At 48.8% G+C, this 13,623-nt stretch overlaps 1 protein-coding gene across 1 annotated transcript in view; it reads left to right on the top strand.

Moving 5' to 3' along the window:
* Positions 1-13,623, top strand: part of INPP4A (inositol polyphosphate-4-phosphatase type I A) — a gene marked incomplete in the record, with an annotated part of 166,232 nt that overhangs the window by 76,137 nt on the left and 76,472 nt on the right. Inside the window, 3 exon segments of the mRNA XM_027767516.1 lie at positions 10,361-10,422; positions 11,245-11,451; positions 11,951-11,995. Coding sequence (XP_027623317.1) covers positions 11,346-11,451; positions 11,951-11,995 — 151 coding nt within the window.

A 13,623-nucleotide genomic window follows, 5' to 3' on the forward strand; every position in this document is an offset into this window, starting at 1 on the left:
CGTGGGGGTGGGCTGTTATCTTCAAAAACCTATAGAAAATATACTTTAGGACAAAACCGCATGGATTTCAGTTTCTTTTACACCAAAATAAGCTTGTTTAATTCTATTTTCCATGAACATTTTGAAGTCCCTTTGTATGCTCTGTGATGATACTGCCTAGCAACACATTTCTCCAAACATATCTTTGTCATTAAGCAGTGTCTGACAGTATGTGGAAATTTCTGTGACACTGTTGGAAGGCTAACCCACATGGGGACTTTCATTTGATTGTGTGATGGCTTCAAGTGTCTGAGTTGACAATGGAGCAAGAGATGAGACTCGTCTGAGTCCTTGACAGTTATAAGAGAGAAAAGATCATCGAGACTGGTATACATTGTCTCTAGTGCTAAATCAGCAGCCCTTACAATGGACCATTGTTCTCAGCATACTGTGTTTATTATCTTTGTTTGCATGTGTGTAGTGTTGGAGAACTTACGTGGTACCAAGTTACAAATGCATTCTGGTACATGGGAGTGAAAGGGGTGACGTGTAGGAACACTGGGTTGATTCAGTCCTAGAAAAACCCTCCGTACTCCCTGGTTAGGACTGAGGGTGCCCCTGCCTGGAAAAGCGAAAGCAGCAGGCAGCCCTTCACCCAGGGAAAGGTTTCAAAGAGTTGTGGCCACCACCACCGTGGTCCTCAGACTGTCTACCATTCTTTTATTGATTACTTTTCTTTTGGATATAGCTCCTGATCCAACCTTCCTGCTCATTTTTACGTCCCAAAGGACTGATCCATGATAGACTGTCAACTGTTTGTTCAAGCTATCGCCAGTTTATGGAGATACTACAGCAGCATGAGTTGTGGAAGGAAGACAGTGTAATAGGTGTTGGAGGAAAAATGGCTGAAGTGTGAGGGGTGGACAAGCTTCTTTTAGCAGAGGCAGCCATTGGACACCCCCTACCACCACCAACCTGTGACTGTTCCTGGCACTTCTCTGATGTTGCCATGTTGCAGGGAGAGGGGCCCCACTCGGGCCTTTTGCTTTGGGCTGATTCTGATAGTTCACTCTTCACCTTCATGTGGCCTTCAAAAGCTCACCCCGTCTGCACTTCCCTGACCTCAGCTACGCAAGTCCTTGTAAGAATTATTTGTAAAAATAATTTGTAAAAATTATTTTCAGAAGAACCTGCATGTATAAACTGGATGAAAATGAAGCTTTCGTGGTTAATTCGGCCCCCTCTCTTCCAGCTCAGCAGCCCCTGAGAGGGCACTGAGCCAGGGCCTCCAGCAGTCCTTCCAGGCCTGACGTTCCTCGTTCTGTTGAGGAGGGCTGGCGGACCTTACCCATGACTGGTTCCTTGAGAAGCTGTTGAGGATCCTTCTCAGCCTTTGCATTTTTTTCAGGGTGACTTATTTTCAGACATTTCCTATAGAAACTTCCCCAAAGTTTCATGGTTTGCAGGTAAACCGTAAGGGGCTGAGCTGCAGTTCTAAACTGGCGCTCCCTGAAGACCTTGAAGCTGGGATTCGAGAAGGACATAAAAGAAGTGAGGGAGCTTCCCTCCATTGCCATTCAAGAAAGAGCAATCTGGAGAGGGTGGCTGGTGCAAAGCCCTCTCCAGCGGAAGTCTAGACAGCAAGGAGGCCCAGGTTCCCACCGGGAACATTGAATTGAACATCAAAGAACATCAAACATTATCCTACAGCGGTAGGATAATGCTCCTAGGAGGTCCACAGGCTTCTCTGTGGCTGCTGGGGACAGACTATGGGGGCTGTTGGGGGCTAGAGCCCAGGCCATGTGGATTGGGGTGCCGAACAGGCTGAAGCTGGACTGTGGGGATGATAGAGCTGACAGGATCGTTCATGGATTGGGCACAGGCATGAGAGGAGGAGGAGGAGGAGGAGGAGGAGGAGGAGGAGGAAGAGGCCTGCACTGACTTTGTTTCTTCCTGGAGCAAGTGGAAGGGTGGAGATGCTGTTGACCAAGATGGGAAAGCTGGAGGGGCTGGGATGGAAGGAAGAAAGCTGAGGCAGCCTGAGCTCATCCTGGTCTGGGAGAACCCTCTTCTGCTCTTGGATTAAAGGGATACACACAGCCCTGTCTAAGGTGTCACAGTCAGTTTGAGCTGCTGTAACAAAATACGTGGAACTGAGTAATTTATAAACCACAGACATTTATTTTGAATGGTTCTGGAGGCTGGGGATTTCAGGATGAAGGCACCGGCATTTAGTGTACCCTAGGGCCTTCTTGCTGTGTCCTTCCAGGGCAGGAGAGGCAAACACTGTGTCCTCACGTGGCAGAAGGTGTAAGGGAAGAAAGGGCCTGGTTCGTCCCCCTTGAATGTCAAGAATGTCTTTGGATTGAGTCCCTTGTTCCTGAATTACAAAACTCACATATGTGGGCAAAGGAATTGTTTCTGTTTATAAATAAAGAATACTGTGGTTTTCCTACATTTTGTTATAAAGAGTTAAGAGAAGCCATGCCACACCCTCAAGACTTCGCTTACAGACCGCCAGGTATCCTAGTTCGCTCTTCAGTTGTGCCCTGCAGAGTACCAGGACACAGACACAGTTCCCCAGGTTCTTGGCTACTTTGTAACACGGATAGCCTTTCCTCCAGTTTCCAATAAGATAGTTCTTATTTCCATCTAAGACCTCATCAGAATGGCCTTTACTATCCAGATTCCTCTCAGCATTCCGTTCATGACCACTTCGATAGTCTCAGAAGACTGAGGCTCTGCACCTCTGCACTCTTACCACAGTTGCCTTTAACATTCCGATCGTGGCAGTCTTGGCTTTTTCTAGCATGCACTTCAGAAATGTTCCTGCCTTTACCCATTACCCAGTTCCAAAGCCACGTCCACATTTCAGGTATTTGTTACGGCCACGCCTCACAGTACTGATTTCTGTCTCCTCATTTTGGGCTGCTAGAACAGAATACTTGAGGCCGGGTAATTTATAAACAATGGAAACTTATTTCTTACAGTTCCTAGATCAAGGTGCCAGCATTGTCTGGAGAGGGCCCTCTTGCTGTGTCCTCACAAGGTGGGAGGCCGTAGGACAAAGCCTGGCTAGTTCTTTGCAGCCCAGTTATAAGGCACCAATCTCATTCACGAGGGTAGAGTCCTTGAGGCCTAATCACTTCCTAAAGGCCCCATCTGCTCACAGTATGATGTTGATGATTATGTTTCAACGTGTGAGTTTGGGGATACATTCAGACCACAGCACAAGGTGACTGATTCCTACCACTGGAGTCTAGGGATGTGTGTTTGTATCAGAGTTCAGACATTGTATCAGTGACCATAGTCTCTAAACTAATGAGGCATGTTATTAACGCATTGCCGTGGTTACTCGTTCATCCTCACTGGTGGGGAATAGGGGTTGGGGAGCTGGGAAGTGGGAAAACTGTCACAGGGACAGGGCTACTACAGTCATTCATTCATTCACTCATTCATTCTAAATACAAGGCAGAGGAGGTTTCTGCTGCCATTGGTGATTGCTCTGGGATAATCAAGCCAAACCTTTCTGGCCCTTGGCATGCGTCACATGTCCCTTTGCAGGCGATTGAGCTGGGCAGATCCTCAGGGACAGAATGTGAGCCGCTGTGGCAGTGTGTGTGTTCAGCCTGTTCTTGGGCTGGTGCTGCTGTTTCCCTGGAGTGGAGCTTTTGGTTTGCTGGTCACCCTTGCCCTTGGCCATCTAGAGATGCTGCCCCTCTTCCTCTGTGTAGTGCCTGGTCCCCATCCCTGTCACCACAGCCATTCTAGCTCTGGCCTATTCAGTTTGTCCTCTGCAGCTAAACACCACCTGCCCTATACCCACCCACAAGTTTGCGCCTATGTTGTGGAGTTTTCTGGAGTTTGTTGTTTTTGTTGGCTAGGCTTCAAGATTGGTGGCCCTGCAGCCCTCAAGGATTGTAAGCCCTCTGTCGGGTGTAGACCAGGTGGAGCTCTGGGTAGCCTCAATTCCCAGCTGACTCAAGGGGACCTACGGCACAGAGGCTGATCTCAGGCATCCTGCAGTAGCAGTTGGGTCACTTCTCTCATGGTTGGATTAGCAGTTCTGGGGACACTCCAGTCTGTGAACGTGCCTGCCTGACTTTTAAGGCCTTCTCATGCTATAGAGTGTTTGGGGTGATAAGGCCCAGGTCCGTGTAGGAGCAAGTGAGTGGAAAAGGGGCAGGACATGTGTTCAGGGTGTCCTGAATCCGACCTGCAGTTAGAGGGGGGTAGTGATAATGTGAAATAGGTATTTGATCTTCATTCTCCCCTTTTCAGGCATATGTCACTCTAGAGAGAGTGGTGGGAGTGCCTTTTGTATGCCCATGGGATGACGAGGGATGTGCGTTTATATCTGAGTTCAAGATATTTTATCAGATAGCCTCAGGGTGGGAGCCGGGTGCCAGGGGAATCTGCATGTGGTTAAAGGATTTGGCCTTTCAGTCCCTTCCCTCCAGGGAGGGGAGACGATCTGACAGCCATAAGCCAGTGACCAGTGATTTACTCAGTCATGGCTAGTAATGGACCTTTCATAAAAACCTTAGAGTAAATTTTAGAAGCTTCTAGATGGCTAAACACATGGAGATTCCTAGAGGCTGGCAAGGAAGCTCTGTGTTCCTTCTGACATACTGCCTAGTGCATCTCTTCCACCTGGCTATTCATCTGTATCCTTTGTGATATTCTTAATAATAAGTGGATAAAAGCAAGTTCTGTGGTCCTTTGTAGGAAATTAATTTCCCTTAAGGAGGGAGTCATGGGAAACCCCAGTTTGGTCCTGGGAAACCCTTGTTGGTCAAAAGTGTAGGGCATGTAGATTGAGGTGCTGAGCAGGCATAAGTTTGTATGTGGGGGGCATAATAGAGCTGACAGGATCTTTAAAAAGAAAAAGAATTAATTAATTAATTAATTAATTTAAATTTGACCAGAGAGAGAGAAGGAAAGTGAGAAATCAAGCCACCAGGTCTGGGACTTGAACCATGGTCAGCCATGTGGGAGTCCAGCACTTTAACCAACATGCCATCTGCTGGCCTCGCTGACAGAATCAATAATATATTGGGCATAGAATGTGAGAGGACTTAGGACTTGGGGCTGGTGTCTGAACTGGGGGCAGAGTCCTCAACCTGTGCGGTCTGAAGCTATCTCTAGGCAGATAGTGTCAGGATCAAATTGGATTCAAGGGTGCTCACCTGATGTTTGATATGTGGAGAAATACCCTCACAGCTCACGGAAGTGTCCTGTGTTGAGAGAGCATAGTAGGAAAAACTGAGTTTATTCTTTCCTGTGTCTCCTAGGGGCAAAATATTTGTCTGATTGGCCACCTGCTAACGTGCAGTATTTACTTCTCTGCATTCTTTTCCATGTTCTGGAGCTCTGGGGTCATCTCCCTACCACCTGTGGGCTCTCTTCTCTGGAACTAGCCATACCTCTTCCAAAGAACAAACTGCATTCCTTTTCAGGCTATGTAGTATTAATGGTGGTTATAGTTTCAATTTTCATCATAGCCATTTATTTCATGTGTGGTATGCACTAGACTTTAGTCAGGGCACCTAACAGTGGCTACTACAGCAAACTCCCCACCCACACCTCAACAGTTTCATACGACAAAGGTTTATTTCTTATTCAAGTTAAGGCCAATGTAAGTGCTATGTGGGGGAGTGGGAGCAGAGAACTGGCACTCTGCTCCACACAGTTCCAGAGACCTCGTCTCCTTCCAACTAGTGACCCGGAGGCCTTGGAATAACCCGCCCAATCCACTGCATCCAGCCAGGAATCCAGGCAGAGGGAGAGCTGGAGAGCCATATGCACGACTCTGCTCTGCACGCCCAGGCAGATGCTCGCCCCTTCTGCGCTCAGCCACACATTTGATCTCGCTGGAAGGGGCTGCAGAGAATGATCTGTCAGTGTGGTGTGCCTGGGAGGGGGGAAAAGCCAGCCCCTAAGAACAAGTGCAGTTTCTATCACGGTCGTTGATGGTTTGTTTGCTCAGCATGTGTTTGATAGACACCCTGGGCAATGACTAGGCTTGAACTAGGCACCCAGCAGAATATGGAAGAAGCTAGGAGTTTAATTCCGGCACTTAAAGACACAAGGTGCCCAGATGGTCATTCCACGAGTCACACAAGGAAGGGGATATCATGAGGTACACACGTGCCGAGCTGTGTTGGGGGACCCTTGTAAGGAAAGATCTGTCTACAGGAAAGGCTCAGGCAGGAAGGTGATGTTTGTCTGAGGTTATTATTAATAGCAATTTTTGTGTCAGTGAATGGTCTGACATCTCATAGACCAGTGATTTCAGCTATCCTGGATTTGGGGGTTTTAGAAGAAAGTTCTTCCTCTTTCTGCTTCCTACAATAGCCTCTTCTCGAGGGCTGCTGACTCACGCTCTGATTCACTCCAGCTTTTCATTTCGCTTTCTCTCTGCTGCCTGTGTCTGGAGAGCAGAGGCCCGGCGAAGGTGTCAGCCCGTTAGCCCACGGTGACAATACGGCTGGAAGGGTGGGACGGTAGGATGAGTCGGGCAGGGAGAGGGGCCCCACTCGGGCCTTTTGCTCTGGGCTGATTCTGATAGTTCACTCTTCACCTTCATGTGGCCTTCAAAAGCTCACCCCGTCTGCACTTCCCTGACCTCAGCTACGCAAGTCCTTGTAAGAATTATTTGTAAAAATAACTTGTAAAAATTATTTTCAGAAGAACCTGCATGTATAAACTGGACGAAAATGAAGCTTTCATGGTTAATTCGGCCCCCTCTCCTCCAGCTCAGCAGCCCCTGAGAGGTCACTGAGCCCGGGGCCTCCAGCAGTCCTTCCAGGCCTGACGTTCCTTCGTTCTGTTGAGGAGGGCTGGCGGACCTTTCCCATGACTGGTTCCTTGAGGAGCTGTTGAGGATCCTTCTCAGCCTTTGCTAATTCCATCACCCTTGAGAATCCTCCTGGCATGATCTCCAGGTTACTAGTGATTCTCTCACCACCGTCTCCCTTAGAGTGAGGGGACACATTAGGGGAAGGGACACAGGGGGATGAGACCTCAGGGTTTGCCGTCTTTGCTGTAGATCAGATGACCCGTGTCCTCGTGTCCAAAGAGATCACTGACCCTACAGGGTGAGGGGAGGAGGCAGTTAGTGCCATGAGTTACTGCTTCTTTCTTTCTTTCTTGCCCCTGAGAAAAAATACTAGTCCTCCCACACACTCTGTCCTCTTTGATTTAAGTGATTTTTTTTTTTCCCCTAATGAGCTTTGGTCTTCAAATGGGGCTGGGAGGAAAAACAGGGACCTAGGGAATATAAGAATCCTTGGTGAATTGCCTTCAATTAATGAGACTAAGATGGGAAATCGAGTTCAGCCATGCAAATTAGCTTTGAGTTCTGGGGCTGGATGATTAAATTGAAAATTCTAATTAAATACCCCCAAATAACTATAAAGTGGCTTCTAAGGTCTTTTTGACCTAGAATTTTCTCTGCCCTGTGAACTCTCTCACGTGTAAAATTTGTCTGTAGGTGATTCAGGGATATCTGTCTCCAGGCACCTCCCGATGCCTAGTTATAGTACAAACTGCTGTGCTCAGGGAGAGCTGGACAGGCGGAGTGAGCACGGCCCAGTGGGGGAGGCCAGCAGGGGTAAGAGCGGGTCAGGGATTTGCAGACCTCCTTGGGACTGGCAGGAATGTCAGGATACAGGTGGGGTCCTCTGTTGGGTGGCATGTCTCCCCCAACCCAAGCAAAGGCACTGACTGGCAACTTCACCGAGAAGCTGAGAGGCCGGGGACAGCAGGGCAGGCTTGGAGCGATCCATGCTTGGAAGGTTCACCAGGAAAGAACTCCTTCCTTGAGCTCAGGGCATGCTCAGTTAGCTGCCTCTGACCAGCCTGGGCTGCAGCCTTCAGTGAGGCAAGAGGGTGACAATAAGGGAAGGCAGAAGACGGTTCCTCGTGATCACACCCCCAAACGCAGCCATCATCTCCACAGTCTCCTGTCCGCCCTTCCCCTCTGCATCGGATCTGCTTACATGGCTGTTCCCAGAGCAGGGGGCGGGGGGAAATGCGTCATTACAGACACACGTGATGTCGAACCAATGTCAACAGTTTTGCGTGCTCTGTGGTCTTTATTACAGTCACTCAAAGAATCAAACACTCTTTATATGGAGGTATGAAAATCACTTGTGGACAGCCCAGTGCATTTCTGCAGAGTAAAGTCACTCAGGGATCCAGCACTCAGATCAAGAAACAGTGTCCGTTTTCAGAGCCCCAGGAGGCTGCCACGTCCTCCTCAGTCAGTAACTACCTCTCTAAGATTCCACTCTCCTCCCTCCTAACACCATGGATTCATTTGGCCTGGACTTGAACTTCATGTAAATGGGCTTGCCTTAGAATGGGCTCCTGTGGTTTGGCTTTTCCCTTGGCATGGTTTCTGAGTTTCATCCATTGTTTCATTCATTCTGCTGTTTTGGATTGTCTCTAATACTGTGCTATTGTGAATGTTGGTGCTCTAAAGTCCCTCTATATTTTTTGGGGTGAACATATGTATGTATTTCTGTTAGCAATTCTATTGTGAGTTATATACCAGGTCACAGAGTAGGTGCGTGTTCGGATTGAGTAGAGCTTGCCAGTTTTTCAGAGTGACTGGGCCATCTCTCCTCCACCTGCAGGTCAGTTCATCCTTCCACATCCTTGTCAGCACTTGGATTTGTCTTTTTCATTTTAGCTGTTCTAGTTTGCATGTCCCTGGTGCCCATTGAGATCGAGAACTTTTCATGTGTTTATTGGCTTTATTATGTTTTTTAAGAGAGATTTTTGCTATAGGGCATGTGCGCTTGCCAGAGAGACAGAAAGTGAGATATCACACCCCCCATGGGGTGGGGGGATGGCCACACTGCCTTTCTCTTTTATTCTCCTCTCTGGATTTTGGGCACACACACACGCACACACACACACGCACACACACACACATGCCTGGCATGAGTTTCAAGCTGCTAGGTCTGGGACTTCAACCACTGTTGACTGTGTGGGAGTCCAACGACATAACTGTTCCGTCATCTGCTGGTCTCGATCATTTTAACAGCTGTATAACCCTTGTCTTATGGATTCTAAAGTATATTAGGTCATTGGGAAAGTCGTAATATTTTTCTATGTAAAAGTGCATCAGGACTTTCCTGACAATCCAATACTTATCTATAGCTGGGCATTTAAATGGCTTCCAGTTCTTCTTGCAAGAAGTCTTTCTATCATAAACATTTTTGTGAGGTAGTCTTTTCCGTATTCTGAATTATTGGCAAGAATGTTACCATTACAATTTTCTGTATTGTTTACAATTTTGATAAATTGTTTTCTGAGTTATCATACCACTCCACAAGCAGCACTAGTCAGAACCCTAGCCTGTTTCCCCAGTCCTCCAGCAATGCGTATTTCCACTAGAAGATCCAACAGACCTCTCTTGGAGGACTCACTTGAGTGAAGATAGGTGTATTTGGCATTGCTTTAATTGTTACAAGTTCTTTCCCAACATATTTTCCAATTATATTCTTATTTTAAGAATTTATAGCACTTAGCACTTGCATAGTTAGTGAGCTTTTTGGTAATTCACACAAGCATAATTGTATAATGCAGGTTTTAGTTCTACAAGTACTTTTCTGGTTTCACCACTTGTATTATATTTCCTGGTAAAGACTCACTTTTGGTGAGTCCTCTCCTCGCTGATGTGTGCCGTGGCTCCCCTGCCAGGCTACACCTACTCACCTGAGGACCCGGGATGCAGGAGGGATGGAGGCACAGCTTGCTAGGGGGAGGCACTGCTCTTGCTGACCTCTGCACTTCATGGGCTCATGAGCTGAGCTGCAAGGCTGGTCTCAGCAGCCCTGGGCAGGCCAGGACTTGCTGGGACCTGGGGGTTCCGTTCTCTAAGATGGGGCAGGAGGCAGGTGGCAGTAGTGGAGTGGGAGCCTTGTGGAGTTTGCAGAGTATGTTTTGTCTTTGCTGCAGCCCCATGAGATGGGTGCAGCTGGCTTCATCGGAGACACCTCAGAGCAGAGCCTCAGGTCCGAGGGCCGTGCAGGTTATCTGGAGTCTGTGGTTTGTGAGCAGGAAAACTAGGGCCCAGATTCTCATGTCATTTTCCCTAAGTCACATTGCAACTGTCCTCCTCACTTTTTAGGGCAGGCCCGACCCCCTAGATCACCCTGGAGGGGCCAGAGGAATGTGCACTTTTTCTCTCCCATTCTTATAGATTTGAGAAAAACTTGTGTTTTTTAGTCAAAAGGTTAGTGGGGGTGCAGAGCTCAAAGGAACATGGCGTATCTCTTGGCTCCCCCATTTCTAGGCATTGCAATTCTAAATGTTCTTGAGAGGCTTGTGTTCGTCCAGTGTTCAGTTTATACTTTTCTATTTTCAGATGATGGATGTGGACGTGCTCCTATGAAGAAATGACGCGTGGTCCGAGAGCAGACATGTCCAGTAAGTGGCTTGGTGAATTCACTCGAGCAAAGCCCAGGCCCTTCAGGCACAGGTGACAGGTGTCTCTGGCTACATGGAGACCCTGAGGGCGCGGCAAACCGGGCTTACTGCTCAGTCTGGTTACCTGGACTTGTAAAGGTTGGTCCCTCTTAGAGAGAACAGGTGCTGTAGCACGTCGGGTTGGAAAAACCAGCTCACTTCTTGCCGCTGTACCCAGCGTCTGTCTGACTCGGCCTGTGGGGGTGTTTTGCCCAGAGCCCTCCCTGCCCATAGCCCAGCACCTTCCATCTTGGCTGGGTGGAGGTTATCACTTAGGTGAGGAGAGAAACTCGAGACGGAGGCTCCCATGACATCGTGGAGCTCCGGGAAGAAAGGATGAGCTGGAGGTGTGAGCCTGCGTCTGGTGCTCTGCCAGGCTCGAGAGCCTGTGGGCACACACCTCTTCTTGCAGCTCTTCCCCTTCTATAACAGACGGTACAGTGAATTGTTTCAAAAATCTACAAGTTCTACGAGCTTCGCCAACAGATGGGCATAATAAAGCAAACAAGAAACTCTCTGAGGCCATATTTTCTGATGAGGTATATACCACCATTTAATGTGGCCTATCTCAGTTGAAAAGAATGTGTTTTTTTTTATGGGACCCACGGGCATACTGTGTTGGAGCGTGGGGAGGAGAAGATGACTGGGGAGGCTGCGAGTAGCCAACACCCCACCCTGGTTTCTCACTCGCCAGAAGCCCTCAGTCATGTTCTCTCTCCCTGAAGGCCGTGTCTCTCAGTCGCCATCCCTGTGCTTTCTTACCTGTTTGCTCCTGCTTCTCAGGGCTGCTGCCTCCTTAGCAACTAGGGCTTGGTGATAGCTCTTCCCGGGACGCAGCTGTGGTGTGACCCAGGAACAGGAAGCACATCATCACCAATGACATCATGACAGCAAGAGAGCACAGCCCTCGCCATGGGGCCAGGGCCCGTGCGATGCAGCGGGCTTCCACCATCGATGTGGCGGCTGACATGCTGGGCCTCTCTCTGGCAGGTAAGCCTCATGGGCCTGCTGCACCAGGCTCCTGTAGCAGTGCAGGGAGGGCGAAACTTGCCCCCTGGGGCACCGGGCAGACAGCCAGGACAAGCCTTCTAGGACTGCTCCTGGCTGGACTGTGCCCTGGTGCGGCACCCTTCTGGTGGTACCAGCAAAGTAAATGTTCAGTGAGGGGGATGAGAGCCTCCTCCTGGGAACTGCTCCCACTAGAACCTGACCACCCTCAGTTTCCCGGTGTAGGCAGCGCCTCCACGGCCTCTCTGCCAGGGAATGCCCACGGCTTCTGGCTGGCAATGCGTGGCCATGCAGACTGCAAAAGAAGGGGGTGGGCTTGGGGGCTGAGACTTCTCAGAAATCTCAAAAGCAAAATATTTAGAAATGAAGATATCATCTTATATAACATTTCTTTGGGGAGAAAAAATGATTTTTAGCATTAAATCTTAAAACAAGGAAAAATTTATTGAGGTGGTTTTTCTGTCTTTTATTTTCTTTTCAGGAAATATACAAGATCCAGATGAGCCCATTTTAGAATTCAGCTTAGGTATGTATCTTTTTCTATGTTTTTGTTAAAACAAACAAACAAACAAACAAAAAACACCTCACATGAAAGCAGAAGCACTAACACTGTCTGGGTTTATCTGAAAGAACTTGCCGCTGCCTCCACAGTTGCTAGCGTGTTTCTGAGGAGCTGAGGCCACATGCAGGTGTGGCCTTCCTGTGGGTGGGACAGAACCTCAGAGGCCATGTGCATGCAGGGCTCCTCCCTCCTCCGTGGGCCCGCTCCTCCCAGGGTGTGCTGTGGCTGCAGACAGGGAGTCAGGCAGTCTCCCCCTTTCCTCCTGCCTTTCTGGAAGAGAAAGGAGGAGGGAGCTAGAAAACTGAGCTTAGCTACACCCCTTTGTCACCCATGGCCATAAGGCCTGGAGTGGTCAAGCCTGTCTCTCAGGCCCTGGTTCCCCTGCTCTGTCCAGGGTGGTAGTGATGGCTGGGTGCTCTCCCTCTCAGCGAGCATCAAACTAAGCATCAAACTTAGAATATGCTAAAAAATGGGTACGACTGTGCCGGCTGGGTCAGGGAACGGGGGCATTACTCTGGCTCACTCAGGAGGTCAGAGGGCTGGGTGTCAGAAGCACTTGAGGGCCCGACACTATCCACGCTCTTACCCTGTCCCTGCACTTGGGGGCTGTTAGCACTCTCAGCAGTCTGGCACCTATGTTCGGGAGGTGGTGACATAAGAGACCCCTCCTGTAGAGTCGGAGGACCTAGACTCTAGCCCCCACTATGCCAAACTAACCGCATGGCCTTGAGCCAACTACTTGACACGGTGGCCCCTTCCTCATGTGCTGTGTGGTGTGTTACTGCTTGTTCTAGAGACAAAGAGCAGGTGTTTTAACCCCACTTCCACCCCCAAAAAAGACTTGGACAAATTGCAAAACCCATGGAAGTGTAAGTGCATTATGATCAAATTAAGTTTCGTAAACATCCTCATTTCAGGTGAAATGATTTGGTGGGGGTCCAGTCTAGACTCGCTGCTGGTTCTGTAGGGCATCGCACACTGTAGCTGCATCCTGGATGGGAGATTAGCGGGAGATGCTCACCCTGCTGGGGTTCCCACACAGCCACTGCGCCACGTTAGAAGAGACGGGTTGTTTTTTTACAAATTATAAAACTGACTTGAAAGACTACTCTACGTTAGAAGAGACGGGTTATTTTTTTTACAAATTATAAAACTGACTTGAAAGTTCTTGATTTCATAACGACAGAGTGAACATATCTCCAAATATCTTTTTACCTTAAATCTTCCCAAGCATCAGGATGAATAAGAAGCAAAGTCACGAACTCCAAACAGTGAAATGTGTTCAGAACCCACAAGTGTTACCTGGGAGAAGGGAGCAGATGGAGGAATAGCAGACAGGAGAAAGAAGTGGGTGACACCTGCATGTGAGAGTCACTGTAGGCCGGGCCAGAGGAGTGGCCTCCAAGGCACTGAGATGGTCTGCACATGCTTGGCGGGTGGTGTGGTGGTTAAGGTGGCTGGATCCCACTTGGCACACTGCACAGTTTAAGTCCCAGACCCAGCAGCTTGAAGAACATGCTGGGTGCATGTGCCCAAAATCCCAAGAGGAGAATGGAGGAGAAGGGATTGTGGTGCGGCCATTTCCCCCCAAG

Source organism: Tupaia chinensis, unplaced genomic scaffold (assembly GCF_000334495.1).
Source record: "Tupaia chinensis unplaced genomic scaffold, TupChi_1.0 Scaffold144276_1, whole genome shotgun sequence".
Classification (NCBI taxonomy): Eukaryota; Metazoa; Chordata; class Mammalia; order Scandentia; family Tupaiidae; genus Tupaia; species Tupaia belangeri.